This window comes from Leiobunum rupestre, chromosome 10 (assembly GCF_980474605.1).
Source record: "Leiobunum rupestre chromosome 10, qqLeiRupe1.1.hap1, whole genome shotgun sequence".
NCBI classification, from domain to species: domain Eukaryota; kingdom Metazoa; phylum Arthropoda; class Arachnida; order Opiliones; family Sclerosomatidae; genus Leiobunum; species Leiobunum rupestre.
Genome location: NC_143393.1, coordinates 46,766,427 through 46,792,607, shown reverse-complemented (window position 1 = coordinate 46,792,607; position 26,181 = coordinate 46,766,427). Strand labels below are relative to the sequence as shown.

At 39.1% G+C, this 26,181-nt stretch overlaps 1 protein-coding gene across 1 annotated transcript in view; it reads left to right on the top strand.

Annotated features, from left to right (window-relative positions):
• Positions 1-19,603, top strand: part of LOC149926065 (sushi, von Willebrand factor type A, EGF and pentraxin domain-containing protein 1-like) — a 99,129-nt gene extending 79,526 nt beyond the window's left edge. The window contains exons 28-35 of the mRNA XM_090161855.1: positions 1,731-1,910; positions 7,880-8,059; positions 9,290-9,469; positions 10,545-10,727; positions 11,508-11,690; positions 14,502-14,681; positions 16,312-16,512; positions 19,150-19,603. Of these exons, the coding sequence (XP_090017981.1) occupies positions 1,731-1,910; positions 7,880-8,059; positions 9,290-9,469; positions 10,545-10,727; positions 11,508-11,690; positions 14,502-14,681; positions 16,312-16,512; positions 19,150-19,367 (1,505 nt within the window). The 3' untranslated portion in view covers positions 19,368-19,603. The remainder of the gene's footprint in view (positions 1-1,730; positions 1,911-7,879; positions 8,060-9,289; positions 9,470-10,544; positions 10,728-11,507; positions 11,691-14,501; positions 14,682-16,311; positions 16,513-19,149) is intronic.
• The last annotated feature ends 6,578 nt before the right edge of the window (positions 19,604-26,181 follow it).

The following is a 26,181-nucleotide window of genomic DNA, read 5'->3' as shown; positions in this document are numbered from 1 at the left end:
AAGTACTAATTTTATCTTCGTTCCATTTAACTGTGACTTTAAATTCAAAAAAGTACTAATTTTATCTTCGTTCCATTTAACTGTGACTTAAAATTCAACAAAGTACTAATTTTATCTTCGTTCCATTTAACTGTGACTTAAAATTCAACAAAGTACTAATTTTATCTTCGTTCCATTTAACTGTAACTTTAAATTCAACAAAGTACTAATTTTATCTTCGTTCCATTTAACTGTGAATTAAAATTCAACAAAGTACTAATTTTATCTTCGTTCCATTTAACTGTGACTTAAAATTCAACAAAGTACTAATTTGATCTTCGTTCCATTTAACTGTGACTTAAAATTCAACAAAGTACTAATTTTATCTTCGTTCCATTTAACTGTGACTTAAAATTCAACAAAGTACTAATTTTATCTTCGTTCCATTTAACTGTAACTTTAAATTCAACAAAGTACTAATTTTATCTTCGTTCCATTTAACTGTGAATTAAAATTCAACAAAGTACTAATTTTATCTTCGTTCCATTTAACTGTGACTTAAAATTCAACAAAGTACTAATTTTATCTTCGTTCCATTTAACTGTAACTTTAAATTCAACAAAGTACTAATTTTATCTTCGTTCCATTTAACTGTAACTTTAAATTCAACAAAGTACTAATTTTATCTTCGTTCCATTTAACTGTGACTTAAAATTCAACAAAGTACTAATTTTATCTTCGTTCCATTTAACTGTGACTTAAAATTCAACAAAGTACTAATTTTATCTTCGTTCCATTTAACTGTAACTTTAAATTCAACAAAGTACTAATTTTATCTTCGTTCCATTTAACTGTGACTTTAAATTCAAAAAAGTACTAATTTTATCTTCGTTCCATTTAACTGTGACTTAAAATTCAACAAAGTACTAATTTTATCTTCGTTCCATTTAACTGTGACTTAAAATTCAACAAAGTACTAATTTTATCTTCGTTCCATTTAACTGTAACTTTAAATTCAACAAAGTACTAATTTTATCTTCGTTCCATTTAACTGTAACTTTAAATTCAACAAAGTACTAATTTTATCTTCGTTCCATTTAACTGTGACTTAAAATTCAACAAAGTACTAATTTTATCTTCGTTCCATTTAACTGTGACTTAAAATTCAACAAAGTACTAATTTTATCTTCGTTCCATTTAACTGTAACTTTAAATTCAACAAAGTACTAATTTTATCTTCGTTCCATTTAACTGTAACTTTAAATTCAACAAAGTACTAATTTTATCTTCGTTCCATTTAACTGTGACTTAAAATTCAACAAAGTACTAATTTTATCTTCGTTCCATTTAACTGTGACTTAAAATTCAACAAAGTACTAATTTTATCTTCGTTCCATTTAACTGTAACTTTAAATTCAACAAAGTACTAATTTTATCTTCGTTCCATTTAACTGTGACTTTAAATTCAAAAAAGTACTAATTTTATCTTCGTTCCATTTAACTGTGACTTAAAATTCAACAAAGTACTAATTTTATCTTCGTTCCATTTAACTGTGACTTAAAATTCAACAAAGTACTAATTTTATCTTCGTTCCATTTAATTGTAACTTTAAATTCAACAAAGTACTAATTTTATCTTCGTTCCATTTAACTGTAACTTTAAATTCAACAAAGTACTAATTTTATCTTCGTTCCATTTAACTGTAACTTTAAATTCAACAAAATACTAATTTTTCCCTTGTTCCATCAAGAAATTCAGTGTCCGTCGTTACCACCGGTCCTCAACGCCGTGGCCAGTGGTCAGTGCAGCCCCGGTTTGCCCGGAGCTGGCTGCAGGTACTCGTGCAGACGGGGTTTCAAGCTGATTGGCCCTCAAGTCGTTGACTGCACTCTAGAGGGAACATGGTCTACTCAGCCACCGACTTGCGAAGGTACGTTGACGTTTATATGACATCGTGAGTTTAGAATTACTTTTCACGTATGCGTGTCAGTGGAATATCCTCTTCGTGTTCACTTTTCATAATGACCATACATTTTTTGAGGACTTCAGACTCTAGCGTTAGGCCTAATACGCGTTATTTCCATATAAAATATTTCAATGAGAACTAGTTTCACAAGTAAATGTAAAATTCTTATAATCCTTGCGCTATTGAAAAGGTTACCATGGAAACAAAATCTAGGCACGAGGCTTAGAGAGCTGCAGAGCAGCGAAAATACCATACCGTTTCCGCTTCGTTTTGTTTCCCGGTATGGTACATATATCCGTTTCCGGTCCGCTTTGTTTCTCGCCTATTATTTCCGTCCGTTTCCGGTCCGCTTGGTTTCTCGTTCGTTATTTCCGTCCGTTTCCGCTCCGGTTTATTTATAGCCCAATATTTCCGTCCGTTTCCGCTCCGGTTTATTTATAGCCCAATATTTCCGTCCGTTTCCGCTCCGGTTTATTTCTAGCCCATTATTTCCGTCCGTTTCCGCTCCGTTTTGTTTGTCGCCTATCATTTCGGTCCGTTTCCGCTCCGTTTCATTTATCGTCAATATTTTCCGTCCGTTTCCGCTCCATTTGTTTCTCCGATATTATTTCCGTTCGTGTTCCGCTCAGTTTCGTTAATCGTCTATATTGCTTAATATTTATGCTCAGTTTCCGCTCCCGTTTTATATTTTGCTTTCCCTCAGTATACACTCTTTTTAGAAACGTTTACTGGGCGCCGCCATTATCATACAGACAACCAACGAGCCAGCCCTCTACCGCAGAAATTTCATCCCCCCAAAACCGGTTTTTTCATCACCCTCCCCGTAGACTGTAAGGTGGGAAGGCGCGTTTAAGAGTCTATAGTCTTTAAAAATGAGGAAAAATTATTTTATTTTCCTGAATACAGAAATTTACAGAAACAATTATTATTTCTATTGAATTGAATGTAAAACTAAAACTTTACCGAAAGCTGGGATTACCCGGCCAATTTATTCCCCCTTTTCGCTAAACGGCCTTTGTACCTTTTGCGATTCTGCGCATTGATGTACGCAACGTAGTCGTAGAGAAAAAAGCTTCAGTTGCAGTTATGTTTCCCACGAGCCGGTGAAGAAGGGGGGATTATGATCTCACTGTCTGGAAAAGTGGGAGACCCAATCAGAAGCCAAGAGAGAAATGAAAACAGTGTCTATGCTTCAATATACGACGGAAATTTGCTTCCCCTTCCGTTACAGCGACTTTTCGGAAATTTGCTCCGATCCCGTTCCGTTACAACGATTTTTCGGAATTTTGCTCCGATTCCGTTCCGTTACAACAAATTTTCGGAAACGGAATAATTTCCGCTCCGTTGCAGCTCTCTAACGAGGCGCTAAATAGTCTCGTCGAGATGTCCTGTAGCCCTCCAAAAATTCCCAAGTTAATGGAACTCTGGGATGTTGTTTAGTTTGCGGGTGCCCAGTAGAGCTACATTCAATTTATCCAACAAAATTTCCTTGGGGGGGGGGGGCGAAAAACTGAAAAATGTTAGCACTTATTTTTAGTTTTTCGTTTATATCTTGTACAAAATGCGTTTTGTCTGTATCATATGTAATTAGAAAGTTAAAGATCATAACATTTCCTTCAATTTTCACTGGTCAAATTTCTTTTTTGACCTCATAGGTACCGAGATACAGGGCTTTGAGAAAGTGCAAAATTTCTTCCTTTTTGCCCCCCCCCCCCCCCCCAACGACTTGGCTTTATCCTGAGTGACCTTTAGAAGATGCTCTTTAGGTTAATAAACTAAAAAACACATTTTTTTGTTATGAAATTTATTAGTAGTTATGTACAGTAAAATGTAATAAAAGCAGAAAGCAATATGTATGTACAACCAGTAAATCCAGAAGCATTGAAAAGAATACATTTAATATTTTTGTCGTTTTGCCCCGTACGGAGCTTCCTCTTATTCTCCTTCTTCTTCGTCCATATCCGGTACTGCATCCATCATGCTCTGCTCTTCGAAGACCCCCGCTTCATCCTCTTAGAGGTCAGCCTCGAGGGAATTTTCGCAACCGTTCCCCGCGCAGTTCTCGCAAAGGGTGGAGCACGGCATTCCTGCTTTCTTGCAGCTGCAAGCTGCATTGCTGCACCCTTTCTCGCATTTACAGGAGATTATATTCAAGATGTTGTCAGGAGGTGCGTTTAGAGTGGCTCTGATGGGAACAACAACTCCCCTTGTCAGTGACCAACCCCAAACCGACGGTATGGTGTCGTCATTACCTAGCCAGATCTGGACTTGGAGGTACGTGCGAAGAATATGGTGGGTGTGGCCACTGACTCCATTTTCCCCCCCCCATACGTCGCTATCAAAAACTTATCCCCTGCCTCGGAAATCTGGGAGGGGGTGGCTTCCGGGTCTTTAAAAGCAGCTGCCAAATAGTGTGGGGAACTGTTCTTCTCATATAGCTTGCACACTTTCTTCTTCCATTGTCCAAAGGGAGTCGAAGTGGTGTCGCAACCGTTGATTGCGTGATGAAACAATGTCTTTTGGGTCGATCTTGCATGAAGCTGCTGCAAATAAGGTTGTAGGGGCATTGCCTCTCCCACTCTTCTAAAAATAGTGGTTTTTGTGAGAAGTGGAGGCAAGGGCTGTCAGTATCACGAGGAGATCGACACCTTCACCCGTGATTACAACACTGTCATATTCAGCAGCCTTCGATATTGCTGTTCTCACAATCATAACGTCTGCATCTTCAGTAGCCTGTTGCTGTCATTTATGTCATCAGCATTGTGATCAAGTTTATTTTGTTGATGTCATTTGATAAGAACGACTCTTGAGCTATCGTCACAGCAGTTGTTGTGGACGAGTGAAGTACAGCCCGGGGAGCTCTTTCTGCGGCCTTGGTGCTTTGGTAGGAGGCATCGATATCCCTCAAATACCACTGTGGCATTGCACCAAAAGTGTTTCAGCACGTAGTCCACGTAGGTCTGGCACACAGACTGGAACGAGGGTGCAATAGGAAGCCTCCGTCAATTGCTGCATATTTCCTGCTGCCAAAGTTCGCTTCCACTTGAATAGGGGTAAATGCTACATCATATAATTCTGACTTGGTACTATTCCGCTAGTTCGTATTTTAACAATTCCTTGATGTCTTCGTCAGACTGCTTGGCAATGCAAATTGGCTGGAACAGAGTCAGTGGATCAACTGTGACGTTCTTGTGTGCAATTTTCAGGGAACAGGAAAGGGATGCAAGGGTTACCACCTTGTCCTTTCGTTTCAGCTTTACATTTTCAAACGTTTTGCCCACAATTTTTTTCATGCGTGTGATACCAATTTCTCTTGCAGTGTGACAGTTCACTTCTTCGTGATTAATTTCACCTTTGCTTAAAGAGATTATCTCCATATTATCAAGGAATGGTGGGTGTTCAGCAAACCAGCCTCGCAGTTTCTCCATGTCTAATTACATCAGTAAACATCTCTACTTGTGCGCATATGTGTTGGAGGCACAACATACCCAAAGTCCACCTAGAAAGCACGCTGTCTGTCATCCCACGACCACGAGTCAGTCCTCAGTAACTTTTCATTGCCCTCATTAACACCTGTTCAATACTCATGTCAGACCAAATTCCCGACCAGAATTTTTCACTTCGACGAATAGTGAAGTAGCCTTGTGTCGTGAACTTGTGAAATTCCCTAGGGTCCATTTTGTCTTGCAGGTTGATCATGTCTTGGTAGTAGAGATGTGAGCTTTTTGTAAAACTTAAATGACCTGCTGCATGGAAGAAGGGTATCATTTCTTTGACACATTCCAGATGCAGATTCCAATCCCTCATCCGTTCCGGGTTAATGAAGTCTTTCATCAGAGTACACATACGGAAGTACTGAACCCATAGGGCTGCAGTTGGCCCTTTCTTTTCAATCGTTTTTAACATTTCAGTGCATTTGACAGTCTTTGCATGAAATGCCTCATCCTCATGTGCCCTCAAAATGATGGACCTGTCAGGATCATTGATCGTGCTGTCCAGTGCAGATAAGTCTTCTTCTGTTAGACTCAGACGTTCAAAAATCAAACCAGCCAAGACAGCGTGAGTGAGGATATTCCCTCGAACAGCCCTGGCATATGCATGACTTGACAGTATTTTATCAACGCTGTTCCCTGCAAAAATTGTGCAGAACAGCTCTTTCAACCCACTCCGAGCCATAATTGTCCCCTCTGCACCGATAAATGACATCAAGAGGTGGAATCCTCCTAGCCTCACGACGACATTGCTAAGCTCTGGAATTCAATAATTAGCTACGATATCACGAGCCTTCCAGTTTAATCATGATGGGAGACAGAAACGATCTTGGACAAACTGCTGTCATCATGGCATGAGCCAAAGCAAGGCATACTTTCTTCCATGAATCGAATGAGCCAAAGCAAGGCATACTTTCTTCCATGAATCGAATGAGCCAAAGCAAGGCATACTTTCTTCCATGAATCGAATGAGCCAAAGCAAGGCATACTTTCTTCCATGAATCGAATGAGCCAAAGCAAGGCATACTTTCTTCCATGAATCGAATGAGCCAAAGCAAGGCATACTTTCTTCCATGAATCGAATGAGCCAAAGCAAGGCATACTTTCTTCCATGAATCGAATGAGCCAAAGCAAGGCATACTTTCTTCCATGAATCGAATGAGCCAAAGCAAGGCATACTTTCTTCCATGAATCGAATGAGCCAAAGCAAGGCATACTTTCTTCCATGAATCGAATGAGCCAAAGCAAGGCATACTTTCTTCCATGAATCGAATGAGCCAAAGCAAGGCATACTTTCTTCCATGAATCGAATGAGCCAAAGCAAGGCATACTTTCTTCCATGAATCGAATGAGCCAAAGCAAGGCATACTTTCTTCCATGAATCGAATGAGCCAAAGCAAGGCATACTTTCTTCCATGAATCGAATGAGCCAAAGCAAGGCATACTTTCTTCCATGAATCGAATGAGCCAAAGCAAGGCATACTTTCTTCCATGAATCGAATGAGCCAAAGCAAGGCATACTTTCTTCCATGAATCGAATGAGCCAAAGCAAGGCATACTTTCTTCCATGAATCGAATGAGCCAAAGCAAGGCATACTTTCTTCCATGAATCGAATGAGCCAAAGCAAGGCATACTTTCTTCCATGAATCGAATGAGCCAAAGCAAGGCATACTTTCTTCCATGAATCGAATGAGCCAAAGCAAGGCATACTTTCTTCCATGAATCGAATGAGCCAAAGCAAGGCATACTTTCTTCCATGAATCGAATGAGCCAAAGCAAGGCATACTTTCTTCCATGAATCGAATGAGCCAAAGCAAGGCATACTTTCTTCCATGAATCGAATGAGCCAAAGCAAGGCATACTTTCTTCCATGAATCGAATGAGCCAAAGCAAGGCATACTTTCTTCCATGAATCGAATGAGCCAAAGCAAGGCATACTTTCTTCCATGAATCGAATGAGCCCTTCTTGTTTGTCAGAATGAGGGTGTGAAGTAGGAGAAGCAGTGTTTCAGGGATGACGTCGGTGACCTATGACGTCGGCTTAAGCTTCCTTTTGTTGTACCATCCTAATAGTTAATTTAGATGGCGGTGCGGCTGTTGAAACTCGCTTATTAGAAACAGCCATGGGATTCTAGTTATTATTGTCCGCTAATTTGTGGTTCAGCAACGAATCTAAAAACGACGGTTGTGTTATTACAAAAGCGGGTCAGAGGTAGCAAGAATTGACAGTAGATTGAATATGTAATCAATTTGGATTAACCTAGGTTTAATTAACCTACCTACAAATTTGAAGACGTGTTTTTCGTGACGGAATTGGATGTGTCATTAAAGAATAATATTTTTATGACACACTTAGACTAACTGACTCGCTTATGGAAGGTTAAATGATAGCCTGATACTACGCGGTATAAATGGCTGACTCTTGATATATTTGACTTTAGCCTTAAAGTGTCCTGATCTGACGGCTCCCCCGAGCGGCTCCATCACGGGCGCCTGCAAAGCCGCCACCTTGGACGGGAAATGCACCTTCAAGTGCTCTGCTGGGTTCAGTCTGACTGGTCGATCGATGTTGACTTGCCAGGCTGACGAACAATGGGATGACATCACTCCAGTTTGTCTGCGTAAGTATTTCGGCCTCGTGATATTCCGTGGTATGTCAAATTGATGAGAATTTCGGCACAGAATAAAAATAAAATCGAGTTATGAAACATAATGTTTTACGAACAACCAATAAAGGCTGGTTTTCACTTGGGCAAAAACGCCACAGTGGTGAACGTCGACGCAAAAAATCCCCGTTAGGCCTAATACAAATTTTACGCGTCGAAGCTCGCCGTCGTGCCATTTTGGTCCTAGTGAAAACCAGCCTTAAAGCATTGTCCATTTCGAACGGCACGGCACTATGCTTTAGGATGTTCTAATAATCATGATTTAACAATTAAAAATTCAATCACGATTTAATCATTTCAAGCACTATTTAAAAGATTCAGTTACAATTTGATTCTTTCAATCGCGGTTTAATCATTTTAATCACGGTTTAATCGATCGTATCGTTTCAATCACCGTTTAATCGTTTCAATCGCGGTTTAATCATTTTAATCACGGTGTAACCGATCGTATCGTTTCAATCACCGTTTAATCATTTCAATCGCGGTTTAATCATTTTAATCACGGTTTAATCGATCGTATCGTTTCAATCGCGGTTTAATCATTTTAATCACGGTTTAATCGATCGTATCGTTTCAATCGCGGTTTAATCATTTTAATCACGGTTTATTCATTTCATTCGTTGTTTAATCATTTCAATCGCTGTTTGATCATTTCAATCGCTGTTTGATCATTTCAATCGCTGTTTGATCATTTCAATCGCTGTTTGATCATTTCAATCGCTGTTTAATCATTTCAATCGCTGTTTAATCATTTTAATCACGGTTTAATCGATCGTATCGTTTCAATCACCGTTTAATCATTTCAATCGCGGTTTAATCATTTCATTCGCTGTTTAATCATTTCAATCGCTGTTTAATCATTTCAATCGCGGTTTAATCATTTCATTCGCTGTTTAATTATTTAATTCGCTGTTTAATCATTTCAATCGCGGTTTAATCATTTCAATCGCGGTTTAATAATTTCAATCGCGGTTTAATCATTTCAATCGCGGTTTAATCATTTTAATCACGGTTTAATCGATCGTATCGTTTCAATCACCGTTTAATCATTTAAATCTCGCTTTAATCATTTAATTATTAATAAATCCATTAAACCGTTATTTCATAATTTTAATCGTGATTTAATTCTTTGAGTGTGTCCCGATAATCATGATAGTCTAATTGCAAATTGGTTGTACGTCTCAGAGAACGAATGCCCCGAGCTGGGACCACCTGACGACGGTTCGATGGACGGGGACTGTTCCCCGGGTTCCCCCGGCAAGACGTGCACCTTCGCTTGCAACCCCAACTTCAAACTGGTCGGCCGTCCTGTGCTCACTTGCAGAAACAACGGCACGTGGAGCAGTCAGCCTCCTAAGTGTAACGGTAAGACACTTTGTCTGTTAGGTAGTCGGTTAGAATTCAAGTCATTTCTTGTGGACTTGTGTTAAATGTTTTGCGTTGGCTGGTCACACCCAGCAGCTGAGACTCGTTGTTCAGGGTTGAATTTCGACGCCATCTTTTAAAATGGCTGACAAGAAATATCTCCCATTGGAAAATGATAGATACCATGTACAATAACTGCGGTTATTTTTTGTCGATTTGGTTTAAAATACGCCGAATCCAAAGCTAGAAAAATTCAGAGCTTCACTAATGCTTAAGGAGGAAGACGACAGTGGCCATTGTCTACTTTCACGCTATTTCAAGCAGAACTCTTTTAATTTTGTATTTTAACTTATAAAATTCATATTTATTGTAGAACAGCCTCTTTTTTAGTGCTTAAAATACTTTTGGCAATTTAAAATTTTAAAATAATTAAGTTATTACGTTTTAATTCGGACCCCCGGAGCTAAACAAGTTGGGCAAGCGCCCAAACTACCCTTTAGTTAGGACCTTGTATCTCGTTAACTATTAATATTAGAATTATAAAATTTATTTTAAGCACTAGAGGAAGGTTCAGCCTAATAAGAAAAATATAATTCAATTATGTAATTGTTGAAACAGAAACGTCCAGCTTGAACGAAAAAGAGGCTTTTACTGTATTTTTCTTTAATGCTGAGTTTGCACCAGCGCGTAACGAAGCGAAATTCAACTTGGGGTGAACAAGGTGTTTACGCTCATGAAGTAAAATATATTATACTCGCGCTAGTGTAAGCCAAGCGTAATTCTTAGTTTCCACTAGCGCGTTACGGAGCGTCCTTCAACTGGTGGTGTGAACAAGGGGTTTACACGCATGAAGTAAAATAAATTAATACGCGCGCTAGTGTAAGCCAAGCGTAATGCTTAGTTTCCATTAGCGCGTAACGGAGTGTCATTCAACTTCGGATGTACAAAGGCGTTTACACTCCTGAAGTAAAATCCATTAATACGCGCGCTAGCTTAAGCCAAGCGTAATGCTTAGTTTCGACTAGCGCGCGTCGCAAAGTCAAGTCAATTAATTGGAAATCATTTGAAATTGAAGAAATCAAGTGCCCTCGTTTGAGCCCACCCGCCAATGGATCGATGGACGGCATTTGCGAGCCCAACGGATTGGCCCCGGAAACGTGTTCATTCTTTTGCAATCCTGGTAATCGACTGGTCGGAAGTGCCACGTTGACGTGCTTGGAAACCGGAAGGTGGGACAACAAAGCACCCAGATGCCAGTGTAAGTAACGCAACGATGCAAATCTCTCATAAGAAAAATATCCTGTCACAGGTGGATTTTTAGTTAAACGAAGTCTTACCCCGGCCCGACAAGAGAGGGGGAATCCGTTACAAATTACCCGGGCTCGTGCAGCCTAAGGGCCCGGGTTTGAATAATCGGGTTTCTCCCAGAAAACGTATAGCTATCTCGGGAATTTATACTGAACCGTCTTTTACAATGATTTTATCATATACACTACTGTTATTAATAATAATAATAATCAGCTAGGCTAATACCCTTGGCACCACCTTAGGCCTAAGTAATCAAGCGACTTTTGAAGACATTAATTCAGGTGGCCGGGTTACAATGCGTAGGAGGGTGGTGGCAAGCCCCGCATGCCACGAGATCGAGCCAACAGCTCCCTACACTAACTATTACCGTTAACCTCGACAAGTTTTTATGGAAGGGGAAACCGGAGAACTCGGGGGAAAACCCCTTAAACCAGTGGGGAGAGAACTTGCAAACTCAACGCGGAAGGAGTTGTTCCGAGTTTTCACCCAGTGCCACAAGCTGGGATCGAACCCGGCTCCTCTTGCTGCGAGGCGAAAGCGCTAACCACTCCGCCACCCCACTTCTGCTGTACCCATATCGGTGCATCCCTATTTCCATCCAAAGAGAGTGAATTGCATCAACATTAAAAATCAGACCTCTTAGGGCTTCGCTACGAATGTTTGTTTACCCGCCAGCATTTCGCGAATCGGTCTATTAGCATTCGAATAATGCGCTTTGTCTTGTTGGCAGCGATTATATGCCCGAACGTGGGTCCTCCCGTCGGAGGCGCCATCACCGGCCAATGCGCCAGAGCCGTCCCAGGACAGCAGTGTGTGTTTACGTGCATCAACTTGAATTCGAGGCTGGTCGGAGAGAGACTGATCTCGTGCAACGAAGACGGCACTTGGAGCGCCTCACCTCCCAAGTGCGAAGGTACGTTTCCTTTCAGTTACGCCATAAATTCATTACATTTCGCCTAAGTGTGGCAGTTAGTGGGAATAATTCAGATAGCAATATTCGACTGCCTTTCCCTCAAGTAACGTTTAGACTATCAGGGCGACGACTTACAAGGAGACATCCCGAATTGTAACCCACCAATTTTGTTCCAACTCGGGGGATTGGTAGACGTTCATGTATGATGAAAAATCCTAAAGGGAATTTATTCAATGGGCAACCGTTTTGCCATGGCAACGAAAAATGTTTTTGACAATACAAAATATAAAATTTTTCCATTGAAAATAACATGGGATTTTGAACTCAAATTGATTAAAAGTTGATCAATTTTGATGTTTTTATTGTCAATTTTTAATTATTTTTTCTTTTTTTGGCATTTTCGAAATTTTGAAATTTGTTCGGAATCCCATGTTATTTTCAATGGGAAAATTTCCATTTGTTGTTGTCAAAAACATTTTTCGTTGCCATGGCAAAACGGTTGCCCATTGAATAAATTCCCTTTAGGATTTTTCATTATACATGAAGGTCTACCAATCCCCCGAGTTTGAACAAAATCGGTGGGTTACACTTCGGGATGTCTCCTTGTAAGTCGTCGCCGTTAAAAAAAAACCACGTATCTTTTCGGTGGCCTTTTTGAGAAAAATTGATTTTTTAATTTTGCAGGGACTTGTGAAATCGCGTGTTAGGTTTTTACATGTGAGTTAATTTTATAGTTAAATAATTTCGTTTCAATATTGACTCTTTATGAAGATTTTAATTTAAAAATATTTTGCTAAAGGGGATTTTTTAGAGATACGTGGTTTTGCGTCATGAAGTGAGATAGGAGCTGAAAATAAGCAAGATACGTGCTTTTGCGCTAAATAAGTTGTGACTATCAAAGATACGTTTAAATGTTTTCTCGATTTCAAAAAATAAATCCAATTGCAACCTATTAATGGTTTTAATGTTATATACGTAAATTGGGGTGTAGAATCTAAATATGTCAATTTTGACAAAACCACGTATCTCACGTTACGTGGTTTTGTTTTAACGGCGACGACTTCCTATATTTCCTATATTTTTAATACCTTCCTATAAATTCCTATATTTTCCTATAATTTCACGGCCTTTTGAAAATGAAAGAACTTTTTGTACGTGTCATAGAACATCTAGTTCTAACACTGCCACTTTCGAACCAAATCTTGGAATGTACAGGCTTTGTAAATCCGATAAGTGTACAAAAAATAAACAATATTCTCGGTGATTCGAGTCCAAGTATACCGATATGCAATAATTACCATATTATTTTTCCTACTTAGTGTCCTATATTTTTCTATAATTCGCCTATTTTATTTCGTATATTTTCCTATAATTCACCTCTAAAAATTAATATTTTTCCTATAAAATTTTCAAAGCCTTTTCCTAGTCACCCTGGACTATGCAATTTTGTTAGTGCCAAATTAGTTGTACATATTCGATGTACCAATTAGTTGGTGGCCTTACGTTGTTCGCACGACAATTGTCCACACGTGGACTCACTATTTCAATTCCTACAATGGGATTATTCGTATTTTTATTATCGTCGACTATACTATTATGAAATATAGAAATTAGGCTTAGCCCGTCAAAATTATTTATTTCTGCTATTTCGATAATAGTAACACTATATAATAAGCAGATGACGGATAAAAGGTAATAATAATAATCAGCTAGGCTCATACCCAAGGCACCACCTTAGGCCCAAATCATCTAGCGACTTATAATGCATTTAAACAGGTGGCCGGGTTACAATGCATCAGTCTTGCATTAGTGACATCACGGAATAGTTTAATTTCATTGGTTGAATTTCAAATAGCTGCAAATCGCAACCAAAAGGCCTTACTATAGAGTAACATTGGCCTTCTTGTTTCGATGTTGCTGCTGCGTCACGGGTGACGTATCGATGACGTTTTACCACGAAAAACCCCGGACATAAGAGTTAATTCGACGAGGCACCCGGTTTTTAAGTTTAATCTGAACTGAACTTGTACGTATTTCGTGACGAATGAGCTACATAAAAACAAGTTCCGCAAGCGTAGCTTATTTTATAGAAAGGCCTATTGTACAGCCAATGCGTGTTGGTCCATCAAAAAGTGTACCAACAACAATTAGTGGGACAAATTTGGTGGTCAAACTAATTGGCATTTAAAAGTTGTATAGTGTGACATACCTCTACTTGGAATGCCTATTGCGGCAGATTTTCTTCTCGATGTGGCTGACGGTTTTTTTGACGTCACTATGTTAACTTAACAAACAACAACGTGAGAGGGGAGCGCGCGCAGAGGGGATTTTTGGTCTCGTAGGTGGGGCCAAAGCCGTCAGAGTGATCTTACCACAAGCGACATAAGATCCAAAAGTGTGTCAACTCTACCTTCGTGCCTGCTAAAACATCTAGCGAGAGCTAGTCTCACTATAGACTACATATCCTACTAGTTGAAATAGTACTAGGAAGGTTATATTTAGTCTATGGTCTGGCGCGATTTTCTCGCTCGTAGACATACGTTCTAAAACGCCTCACTCGGCGGCGCTGGAATGGAGAAAATTTCAAATTTTGATGACGTAGCTCGTACGTTACTCTTGACCCCAATCCCAGTTCATTCCCCTCAGTGCAACAAGCTCCCACTGACCGATTTACATTTCTGACACACTTTTGGGTCTTATGTCGCTTTTGACCATACGCGATACCGAGCGCACGATAAGCATTCCAAGTAGAGGTATGGATTCCTGGGAATGATGACGTGTTTCTAATTTTGCGTAACTTTGGTTTTGTAGCAATAACGTGTCCGGAGATACCGGCTCCGGCGAACGGAAGAGTGAGCGGCAAATGCGTAGCGGCCACCGTCAACGACATCTGCTCGTTCTCATGCTCACCCGGATACGGCCTCACCGGAGCCACGTCCGTTTCTTGCACCCGAGACGGAGCCTGGTCTGGACCGGCCCCGGAATGCAGACGTAAGTGACAAAGGCTTAAGGCAAATGTCGGCTCTATCATTGCCACCTGTATTATGAAAAGGCCCCCGTTATTAGAGATGGCCATGAATCTTTCCGATTCTTCGAAAAAAAGGCGACTTTACTGGAGAGCGTGCTGCCATCTATTTAAATTATGGCAAAGGAAGCTAAAATTCAAAATAGCCAAATGGTAGCGTCACGTCGTCAGTAAGCCATTGTAGAGTAAATTTATATTTAGACCTCTTATGCTCTATTTAGTGCACTTTAACCTAAATTATATATCCCATATAAAATATATTGTTTAAAATTACTGTAATTTATGTTTTTGATCAATTTACAAACGAGCCAATCAACGCGAGGGGTCCCTATCAGTACCCACCTTTTGGGGTCAAAATGTAGCTTAGCTATCTTGTTTTTATTTCGACGCTAGCGACATCTGTCTAAAAAGAGCTACTTCACCTAGAGCCACCACTTGCTTTAAAAATCCGACACGAAACCGATTCTGCAATTCGTTATGAACTATTAATAGAGTGCTCCACTTCGACTACCTCATTTCTCCCTCTGGCGGTTCTAATAAATCCCTTTTTATTCCATTCCCAAAGAATAATCCATTTTCTCGCTATTAAATAATTTTGTTTTACTAAAATAATAAGATTTATCATTTTTGTCCTTATATAAAGAATTTTTTTTTTTTAAATCTTTTAAATTCCGTGACATCCTGGCACTTGGAAACCTACGAGCAACAAACACAAGGAGAACGCAGCTAGCCTTTAAACACGCTAACACAGGGTTGTGTACGAATTTCATTGGACGAACCTTTAAAGCAACTGTCGGCTCTATCATTTCTAAATGTATTATGAAAAGGCCTCTGTTATTAGAGATGGCCATGAATCTATGCGAATCTTCGAAAAAAATGACTTTCGTGGAGAGCGTGGAGCCATCTATTAATGGGAACGGAAGCTAAAATTCAAAATAGCGAAACAATAACGTCGTCAGAGAGCCATTACAGAGTATTATATTTAGACCACTTTTACTCTACTTAGTGAACTTTAACCTAAATTATATCTCTCATATAAAATATATTGTAAACAATTACTATAATTGAAGTTATTGACAAATTAACAAACGAGCCAATCAACGCGAAGCATACTTTTATTTCCCGCCTTTTGGGTCAAAATGTAGCTTCAGCATCTTGTTTTGATTTCGACGCTAGCGACATCTGTTGAAAAAAGAGCTACTTCACCTAGAGCCCACACTTGCTTTAAGCTGAACGTTTTAGGGGCGGGGGGGGGTAGACAATGTCCGAATTTCCCCCTTCCGACGGCAGCAGGCGCTAAAGCGTCTAACCAACGAAAACTGTAAGCAAGAAAATCCACGACTTTTGACGGGTTGCGTTCTCCTTGTGTGGGGTGCTGAGTTGTTGCTCCTAGCTGCCAGAATGGCGCACTCACAGAGCAAGTGCTAGTTCACCTTCACCTGGGTTTAAAAATGAAATTAAGGTCGAGGCGAGGTATTTGAAGTCCTAGACCAAAGTATTTCTGGCGAAATTTCGAAAAATTCCCAAAATCCTTTTGCTTTTTTGGAGTTACTGAACTCAGCCATAGTCCTAACTCCGTCTTCCGTATCTTTACAGAGGGAACGTGTCCGGCTTTGTCCACCCCCACCAACGGCGTCGCGGAAGGAGCGTGCCAGCCTGGTGTTCAAGGTCAAACGTGCACCTTCAAATGCAACGAAGGCTTCCGACCGGCGTCTACCGCTTTCACTTGTCAAGCGGGAGGGAATTGGAATCCAGTTCCGCCGAACCCCATCGTTTGCACCCCTAATTCTCCAAACCGTAAGTGCCAGTTTTCTTCATATTACTGACTATGAATTCCTCATTTATCAGTTGAAGTTTTAAACAAACCATTGTAAATAATGAATTAACGAAATGCCTTTTATTGCGTAAATATCCTATTTATAATATTGCTATATTTGTAAATATAATCTCTTCGCGTTGGTCACCTTAGCTAATTATTAGAAATTGGCCAAACCAGGACTGAAATCTAGTAGAATTTTTAAAACTAAACCATAGTCACTGTTGCTAGTCCTACTAAAGGAGCGTTATTTAGTTTTTGCAAAGTTCTTAAGTGTTTTATATAACCGGAATCTCTATACCTCTACTTGGAATGCTTATCGCGGCAGATTTTCGTCTCGATGTAGCTGACGGTTTTTTTTGACGTCACTATGTTAACCTAACAACCAACAACGTGAGAGGGGAACGCGCGCAAAGGGGATTTTTTTTGTCTCGTAGGCGGGGCCAAAGCCGTCAGAGAGATCTTACCATACACGATACGGCAGGATAAGCATTCCAAGTATTGGTATGGATTCCTGTATAGAATGATAAATAAAATGTGTTTTTGCGTCAAGGGCCCTAAAAGGAGAACGCAGCTAGCCTTTAAACACGCTAAGGCAGTGTTGTGTACAAATTTCATTGAACGAATCTTTACGCTGAACGTTTTACGGGCGGGGGGGGGAGACAATTTCCGAATTTTCCCCTTCCGACGGCAGCAGCCACTAAAGCGTCTAACCAATGAAAATTGTACGCATGAAAATCCACGACATTTGACGGGTGGCGTTCTCCTTGTGTGGGGTGCCGTGTTTTAATAAAACAGCGCCACTATTTCCTGGCACTAGGGCGATTTTACCAGGGTTCCCATTTTGCCCATTCAAGGTGGGGATGCACAACATTGTAACTTTTTTGTTAGTCCTCGAGGGGGTGCAAAACGGGCCCCGAAATCAGCCTTCGTCTTGGGGCCTCGAGTCGTGTAAAGGTACCCCTGCTGCCATAGCTAATCGCTTTCCTCAAACGCCTCTTTCGATGCCGATAGTATTTAGATAATAATTTGTATACGAACTTTTACGAAGGCGTTAGAAATGAAAGAAACTAATCGAATTTCTCGCGTGGTTAACGGAAATTGTTAGTACTACCCAAAATTGGATAATGGTTTTGGTCATTGCCTACTGACGTTTATTAAAAATAAGTTAAGTTAGAAGAGACCACCTATGGACTGTGAGAAGGATGATAAAATACGCGAAAAAGTAGATTAGTCCATAATTAAAAGGGATAATATAGCTAAATCCTAAACAAATTTGAAGAAATTAAAAAACTTACTAATAACTCGTACCAATAGGTCTTCGAGCAAACAAAAAAGCGAAACTCGGCTCAAATAGATCTTCGAGTATTAAACTAAACTAAAAATAAATAAAATAGCCAGAAATTCCAATGGTAGACCGGTTTCGTTCTATTTGGAACTCATCAGTCGCCAGCCAGATTTCCCGCAAGGTACTGATGAGTTCCAAATAGAACGAAACCGGTCTACCGTTGGAATTTCTGGCTATTTTATTTATTTTTAGTTTAGTTTAATACTCGAAGATCTCTTCCAAGTTACGAATACGTTACATTAGTTTCAAAAATCTTAAATTCTCCAATTCGATTCATCAGCTTCGAAAATCCGCCACTTGGAAGAGATAAACATAACGTTCATTAAACGAATTTTAGATTCGAAATTAATTTATTTAACATCGAAAATGTTAATAAGTCGCTGGAAAACAGGGTTGCCATACATTTATTTAGGACGAAAAATGCATGGCAACCCTGTTAAAAAAACGTCTGCTTCACCATGTTCGACACGCAAGCTTCTCAAAACCACCACTTGAGGGAAATAGGAACAACGCCCATTATCTTAATGCAATTTACTTAGGCTCTAAACTATACAATTCATTGGAAAATAATCTGAAACAGTGCCCTAACATTAATATATTTAAAAGCCAAATCACAACGTGGCTGATATTGTTTGGTATTACTAATCTTTACAATTTTTGGAAATTTTAATTTAATTTTAATAACCCTCTATCTATATCGATATTAATTAACTGTTGTAAAACATATTAGTTGTGTAGAAGCTCGAATTGTTAAACCAAAAGCTTTTCTTGTACTTGTATACCTTTTTACCGGCGGCCACGCACGACCAATTTATGCTTATGTGGCCAAACGGGGGGATACTCTAAAATATTTTTAACTATTTGTAATTACTAACAAAGGAGACTACCCGAGGTGGTTATCACGGATTTTGTTGAAACTCGGGGGTTAGGTAGACCTTATGGTAGTAAGAAAATTACCAAAGGGAAAAGTTGCAATGGGCTATAGTTTTCCCATGGCAATCGCAAATGTTTTTGATATCTCAAAACGAAAAATCTCCATTTAAAAAGTATGGGATTTTCTCGGTTTCACATTGTACTTACTTAAGAACATTTTCGGTTGCCATAGGAAACTAAAGCCCATTGCAACTTTTCCCTTTGGCAATTTTCATACAACCATAAGGTCTACCGAACCCTCGAGTTTTAAGAAAATCCGTGATAATGACCTCTGGTAGTCTCCATGTAACTATATGTAAAATGCAGTTTGAACCTAATAATTTTTCTCGTCACTTAGCCGTCTGTACCCGTTTGCTGCGACCTCCGAACGGCAGAATGGAGCGATGTGACTTGTTCCCCGGGGGCAAATGCCTCTTTGTCTGCAACGAAGGTTACGTGATCTACGGAGAACCTGTTCGAACTTGCCAGTCCAATGGCCGCTGGGACGGTGTGGCACCGACCTGCATCAAAAGAACGGTGGTCATCCCCAACAGTTCTTACCAAAGAAGATCTTAATATTCATATTAAAAAACTCACGAGAGCATGTTGCGTATTACCAGATGTATATAATATATTTCTTAAGAGTGAAGCTCCTATACTGCTTCAAACGTAAATAGAAGAAACGTATATTTCACTTTTAAGACCTAAACGGATACTTATCTAGTAAGAGGTATATTATCTACTTCTGATATTGCTAGTTCCTTAGGTTTAAGGTTTTAGTTTTTTATTTTTATTTTAATTAGTTTTAAACGTGTTGCAATTTGGTAGGAATGTTTTTTAGGCGTTTGATGTTATATAAATGTAAAAAAGATTCTAGTTGTATATATTTTCAAATATAAATTTATCTTTATTACAACGTGTGTTTTGATTGAGTTTTAATAAACTTACATAAACCCTAGATTCGAAATAACTAGCGTTTACCCATATCCTGCCTGCAGGGCAGGGCGTAGGAACCGGGAGGGGCAGGGGGGGGGGCAATGCCCCTCCCTAGAATTATGTTGGGAGGGGCAACTAATGTTATTGCCCCCTCCAACATTTTGGTCAGTTGAAATTTTCAAAAGGCTCAAATTATCATTTTAAAAGCATATACAGTTTATAGAACCTCAACTGTGTTTAAATTTCAGTCTTTTCCCGCCAATTTACATAGTAGTAAACAGTACACATGCATTCGGAGAAGCTACACCCCATTAAAAATTCAAAAACATTCTCCAGACCACTTTTCGTTTATCTTTGCCCCCTCCAACTTCTAAATCGTTCCTACGCCCCTGCTGCAGGGTGACCATTCTTCCTTTATTTTATAATTTTTCCTATACTTCAATGCTTTCCTTTATTTTCCTATAATTTAACCATTTTTCCTATATTTTCCTATAATTCGATATTATTTTGTATTTCGCGCGGTTTTTCGAATTTTCCGCGTGCCTAGTTCACTTTTCGTAATACAGATGTACTAAATCCCTTAGATAAAATTTAAACTGCTTCTCTAAAGAACTGCACTGAACGGAATTAAAAATATCATCGGCTGCTTAAAAAAGTTCCTTTTATATTAAAACAAATTAAAATTTTATTTATGGAAATTTTCCTTTATGTTCCTATATTATCAAACATAATACTCCTATATGTTCCTATATTATCAAAGAAAATTATCCTATATTATCCTATAAATCAACTGTGAAATTTCCTATATTCCTATAAATATTTTGGAGTTTTTCAGTGGTCACCCTGCCTGCCTGAACTCCGAAATAATATGCTCCATCCCACTTGAGATAAGACCACGGCCATCTTTGATGATGGGCTGTTCGCGCAACAGCGCGTCATCAAAGTTGGCCGTTATAGGACAATGGCAGCCACTGATGGAGGCTGAGTTTTCGGAGGTCACGTGCCAAAAGTGTGTAAACGCTACGTTACAAAACCGTCAATTAGAAAGCTCTCAGAATTCGAATCAAGGCTACGGAGTTCTACATTATCTTTGGTTTGACGTACATTGTGGCTCGCACGAAAAGCAAATTAAATCATGTTATTAAATCTTTCATATACTCATTTAGTCCTAAGTAAATGATGATTTAAAAACACTTACATCGTAAATTACAATATTTAGCATATAAAATATCCACAAAATATCTAGGAAGTATTAATTCACCAGTCTTGCAATTAAGGGCAGTCCGGGGGTCATTTACTCTCAAAATAAACGCTGGAACCCTCGAAATAAATCATTCAAAGAGGGGTCGAGGGTCCCTAGGAACCACAATTTAAATGAAAACGTTTTAGAAAATATCACAATATATCATAACCTATTTGCTTTCCTGTCGTTTCTGTAAATATTTATTTAAATTTAACTCCCCCAAAAGTCAATGACCCTCATGAAAAATGGACCGAAAGACCCCCGTCTGTAAATTCACAGAGCCTGGCCCAATGGTTTTTTTCTCGACGAACCTTGAGCCTGGACGTGTAAGTTACCTTTTATATGGTCCTTGCCGCTGGGTTAAAGTAGGGCTAGAAATAAGAGATGATTATCAAAACAATTTTTAACGTAGCTCCCAATCGCCCTCATAAAAGTAATCTGCTCCCCCCGAAAATAAATCAAATCAGAGCGGTATATAGGCCAGTAGCCACGGGGGGGGGGCATTTTATTGCCCCCTCAATTTAATCCATTCCCCCTCAAAGAATATTATCTGCCCTTTTATCTTTATTAGTTTTTTTAAGGGGGGTGGCGCACTGGGAGATGTTAACCCCGATCAAATGGTCCTATCTCCACCTCCGACTTCGGTCAGGTTTGGGCTGGATACTGAACTTCGGTTCAGGCTAACGGAGAGGGTCCAGGCAAACTGGTCGCCTCGGCGGATTGGGTAGCCTGCTGTGGGGCGGCGGGTCTCCGTATGAGGCGCAGTGGTCCTGTTTCCCGGCCTTTTGGAGTCCATCGGGATCTCCGGTGCCAGGTGTGCCGGGTTATGTGGACTGCTGTGTGCCCGTCGTTCCCCTTTAAAGGGTTCGTACACGACCTAGAAAACCTGGAAAAGTCAGGGAATTTGAAAATGTTTCCAAAAGGTCAGGGAAAAGTCAGGAAATTTGAAAATGTTTCCAAAAGGTTAGGGAAAAGTCAGGGAATTTGAAAATTTTTCCAAAAAGTAAGGGTATTTTAAAATGACTCCAAAAAAATCAGGCAAATAAATTTTTGAAAGAAAATATTTTTCAAGATTTTTACCTCAAACCATTCATTTATTCTAAAAAAAGGTCAGGGAATATTTGGCAATTTGGTCAGGGAAAACCTGGAAATGTCAGGGAATTTAATTCCAGAAATTTGGTACGAACCCTGCCTTTAGGAGCTCTTTCTGAAGGGTGTGGCTCTCTACCTACGTAGGTATTCCCACTGCTGTGTGCGAAGTGAGGGGTTGGTCGTCCCATTGTTGCACCTTCTGCTGGGTTGAGTGGCTTGCGTCGAAGGTGAGACCATCAGTAGTAGGGTTCTACTACCCATGCTGGATTTTGTAACCTGTCCGGGCTTGTGGACGCTGGCGTAGGGCATTATGATGATAGACCCCTGGTGGTGTGTAGAGCTCTGCGTAACAGATAAATTAACTGACAAAATTTCGATTACTCGTAAATATTTTGGTTAGCTGTTTATTTATGGATATTATCCATGGATAAACAACGATTTAACATGCAAAAAATAATTTATATTTTCGGATAATTGTAGGTTATGGATAAAAATAAAATAAGTGGTTAATTTTTATCCAAACGCCGAGCTCTAGTCGTGTGGTTTAAATCCTACCGGTACACCGGGCTTTAAATTCTGACACTATTTGTAGGGGCAGTATTTTAATTCCCGATTCCCATACATCCGCGGAAAGCGTCATTAGGCGTTAAAAGTAGACGTTCTTAGCGGCAAAATTCGTTAATACACCATCGATTCATCGAATATCTTACTTCATACTCACTCAGTAATCGATTTAACGAAGATCGTCGCGAATTGTAAAAGTTATATCGGGTCTATACGGAGTTCCTTATTTAAGACTGGAATCCACGGTAACAGCTTTCATTCGGGCCATGCTCAAAGCAGACTTATCCACAAGCGCTTCCATTCGGGTCGCGCTTTTAGCGAACTCCAGTACAACCGCTTTCATTCCCACCACGCTCAAAGCAGACTTATCCACAAGCGCTTCCATTCGGGTCGCGCTTTTAGCGAACTCAAGTACAACCGCTTTCATTCCCACCACGCTCAAAGCAGACTTATCCACAAGCGCTTCCATTCGGGTCGCGCTTTTAGCGAACTCAAGTACAACCGCTTTCATTCCCACCACGCTCAAAGCAGACTTATCCACAAGCGCTTCCATTCGGGTCGCGCTTTTAGCGAACTCCAGTACAACCGCTTTCTTTCCCACCACGCTCAAAGCAGACTTATCCACAAGCGCTTCCATTCGGGTCGCGCTTTTAGCGAACTCCAGTACAACCGCTTTCATTCCCACCACGCTCAAAGCAGACTTATCCACAAGCGCTTCCATTCGGGTCGCGCTTTTAGCGAACTCCAGTACAACCGCTTTCATTCCCACCGCGCTCAAAGCAGACTTATCCACAAGCGCTTCCATTCGGGTCGCGCTTTTAGCGAACTCCAGTACAACCGCTTTCATTCCCACCGCGCTCAAAGCAGACTTATCCACAAGCGCTTCCATTCGGGTCGCGCTTTTAGCGAACTCCAGTACAACCGCTTTCATTCCCATCGCGCTCAAAGCAGACTTATCCACAAGCGCTTCCATTCGGGCCGCGCTCTTAGCGAACTCCACTGCCACCGCTTCTATTCCGACCGCGCTCAACGCGGACTTAACTACAAACGCTTCCATTCGGGCCGCGCTCTTACGACGAGACGACCCGAGGTGGTTCTCACCGATTTGGTTCAAAGTTGGGGGATTGTTAGACCTAGATGTAAAATGAAACCCGTTAAAGGGAAAAGTTACGCTGGACTTCCGTTTTGCCATGGCAACCAAAAAATGTTTTTGACAACATAAGATAAGAAAAAGTCTATGTAAAATAACATGCGGAAATGACAAATTCTAAGTCCCTATTGAGCAAAACTTCAATAAATCCAAAAAAAATATTAAAAAAAAATTAAAAAAATAGTAAATTTAACATTTTAGGATTACTTTGGAAAAATAGGGGGGAATAAAAACCATTTTGGGTGAACTCGAGCGAATTGGAATAAATACGTCGAAATTTTAGGTATAATACAAAATATTTTTAAAACTTATGCCGTGATAACTGCCATATATTTTCGCCGATAACTCTTAAAATTTCTACATTACATTATCTGAACGATGTAAACAGATTTTTAGATTTCGATAGAAAAACGACGCCATTTTATAAAATGGCGGATACAAATATAAATCATGGTGCAATAAGTTAGGTAATTTGTATCCGATTAACTTAAGATTTTTTACGTTACATTATCTGATCGAATAAATAAGCCCATTTTACAAAATGGCAGATATCAATATCTCATAATGCGATAACTGCCGAAATTATTTGTCCAATTACTTGAAATTTTCTACTTTTACATTACCTATTAAAGATAATAAATCCTATTAATTTTAATAAAATTCGAGGCCATTTTGGAAAATGGCGGATGTCATATAAGTTCCGTAATTATTCGGCGATAAATCTGAATATTTCTGTTTCATTAAATGATCGAATAAATAAGTCCTTTCTATTTTGAAAGAATTCCGAAGCCATTTTGCAAAATGGCGCATGTCAATGTATCCCTCGATGTATCCCTTGGTGCGATAAATTCTATATTGTTATTGTTAAAAAAAATATAGGAAACTTCATATAAAATGGGTAAATTTTAATACATTTAGGCAAAATCCAATAATATTGGGTAAGTTCTTATATCATTGGATTAATAGAAAATAATTATGGTTAAATTTATCATTTAGGCATAATTTGGGTAAATTGAAATATTATTAAATTAGTTCAATTGGCATTGTAGAATTATTGGTAATTCGGGAAATTATTGTTAATTCAGAAAATGGTTGTAATTCAGGAAATTTTGGGTAATTTGGAAAATTATTGGTAATTTGGGAAATAATTAGTAATTTGGGAAATAATTTGTTATTCTGGAAATTATTGGTAATTCTTGAAACTAATGGTAATTCTGGAACTATTGGTAATTCTGGAAATTATTGGAAACTCGGGAAATTATTGGTAACTCGGGAAATTATTGGTAACTTGGGAAATTATTGGTAACTCGTAAATTATTGGTAACTCAGGAAATTATTGATAACTCAGGAAATTATTGATAACTCGGGAAAATATTGATAACTCGGAAAAATATTGATAACTCGGGAAATTAATGATAACTCGGGAAAATATTGATAACTCGGGAAATTATTGATAACTCGGGAAATTATTGATAACTCTGGAAATTATTTATAACTCGGGAAATTATTGATAACTCGGAAAAATATTGATAACTCGTGAAATTATTGATAACTCGGGAAATTATTGGAAACTCGGGAAAATATTGATAACTCGGGAAATTATTGATAACTCGGGAAATTATTGATAACTCGGGAAACTATTGGTAACTCGGGAAATTATTGGTAACTCGGGAAATTATTGGTAATCGATAATTTTTCTAATAAAAATCAAGAGATATATTGTTATGCGCTATTTTGCACACGGCAGATTTCAAATTAATGTACACATAATTTCGGCAGTTATCGCATTATGAGATATTGATATCTGCCATTTTGTAAAATGGCGTCATATTTCTATCACAGTGTAAGGGGCTTATCTATTCGATCAGACAATGTAATGTAGAAAATTTCACGAAAATCGACAAATAATTTCGGCAGTTATCGCATTATGAGATATTGATATCTGCCATTTTGTAAAATGGCGTCAGATTTCTATCACAGTGTAAGGGGCTTATTTATTCGATCAGATAATGTAATGTAGAAAATTTCACGTAAATCGACAAATAATTTCGGCAGTTATGGCATCATAAGTTATATTTATATCCACCATTTTTTAAAATGGCGTCGGATTATTATTGGAAACCCATAGGTCTAATAAACTCGGGCAGATAATGAAACGTAGAAAATTTCTGATTAATCCACGAATATTTACGGAACTTATCGCACGATGAGTTTTATTGATATCCGCCATTCTCCAAAATGGTGTCGGATTTCTATAAAAAATCTATAGTAAGAATTCATTCGGGCAGATAATGTAACGTAGAAAATCTCAGGTTAATCGGATACAAATTACCTAACTTATTGCTCCATGATTTATATTTGTATCCGCCATTTTATAAAATGGCGTCGTTTTTCTATCGAAATCT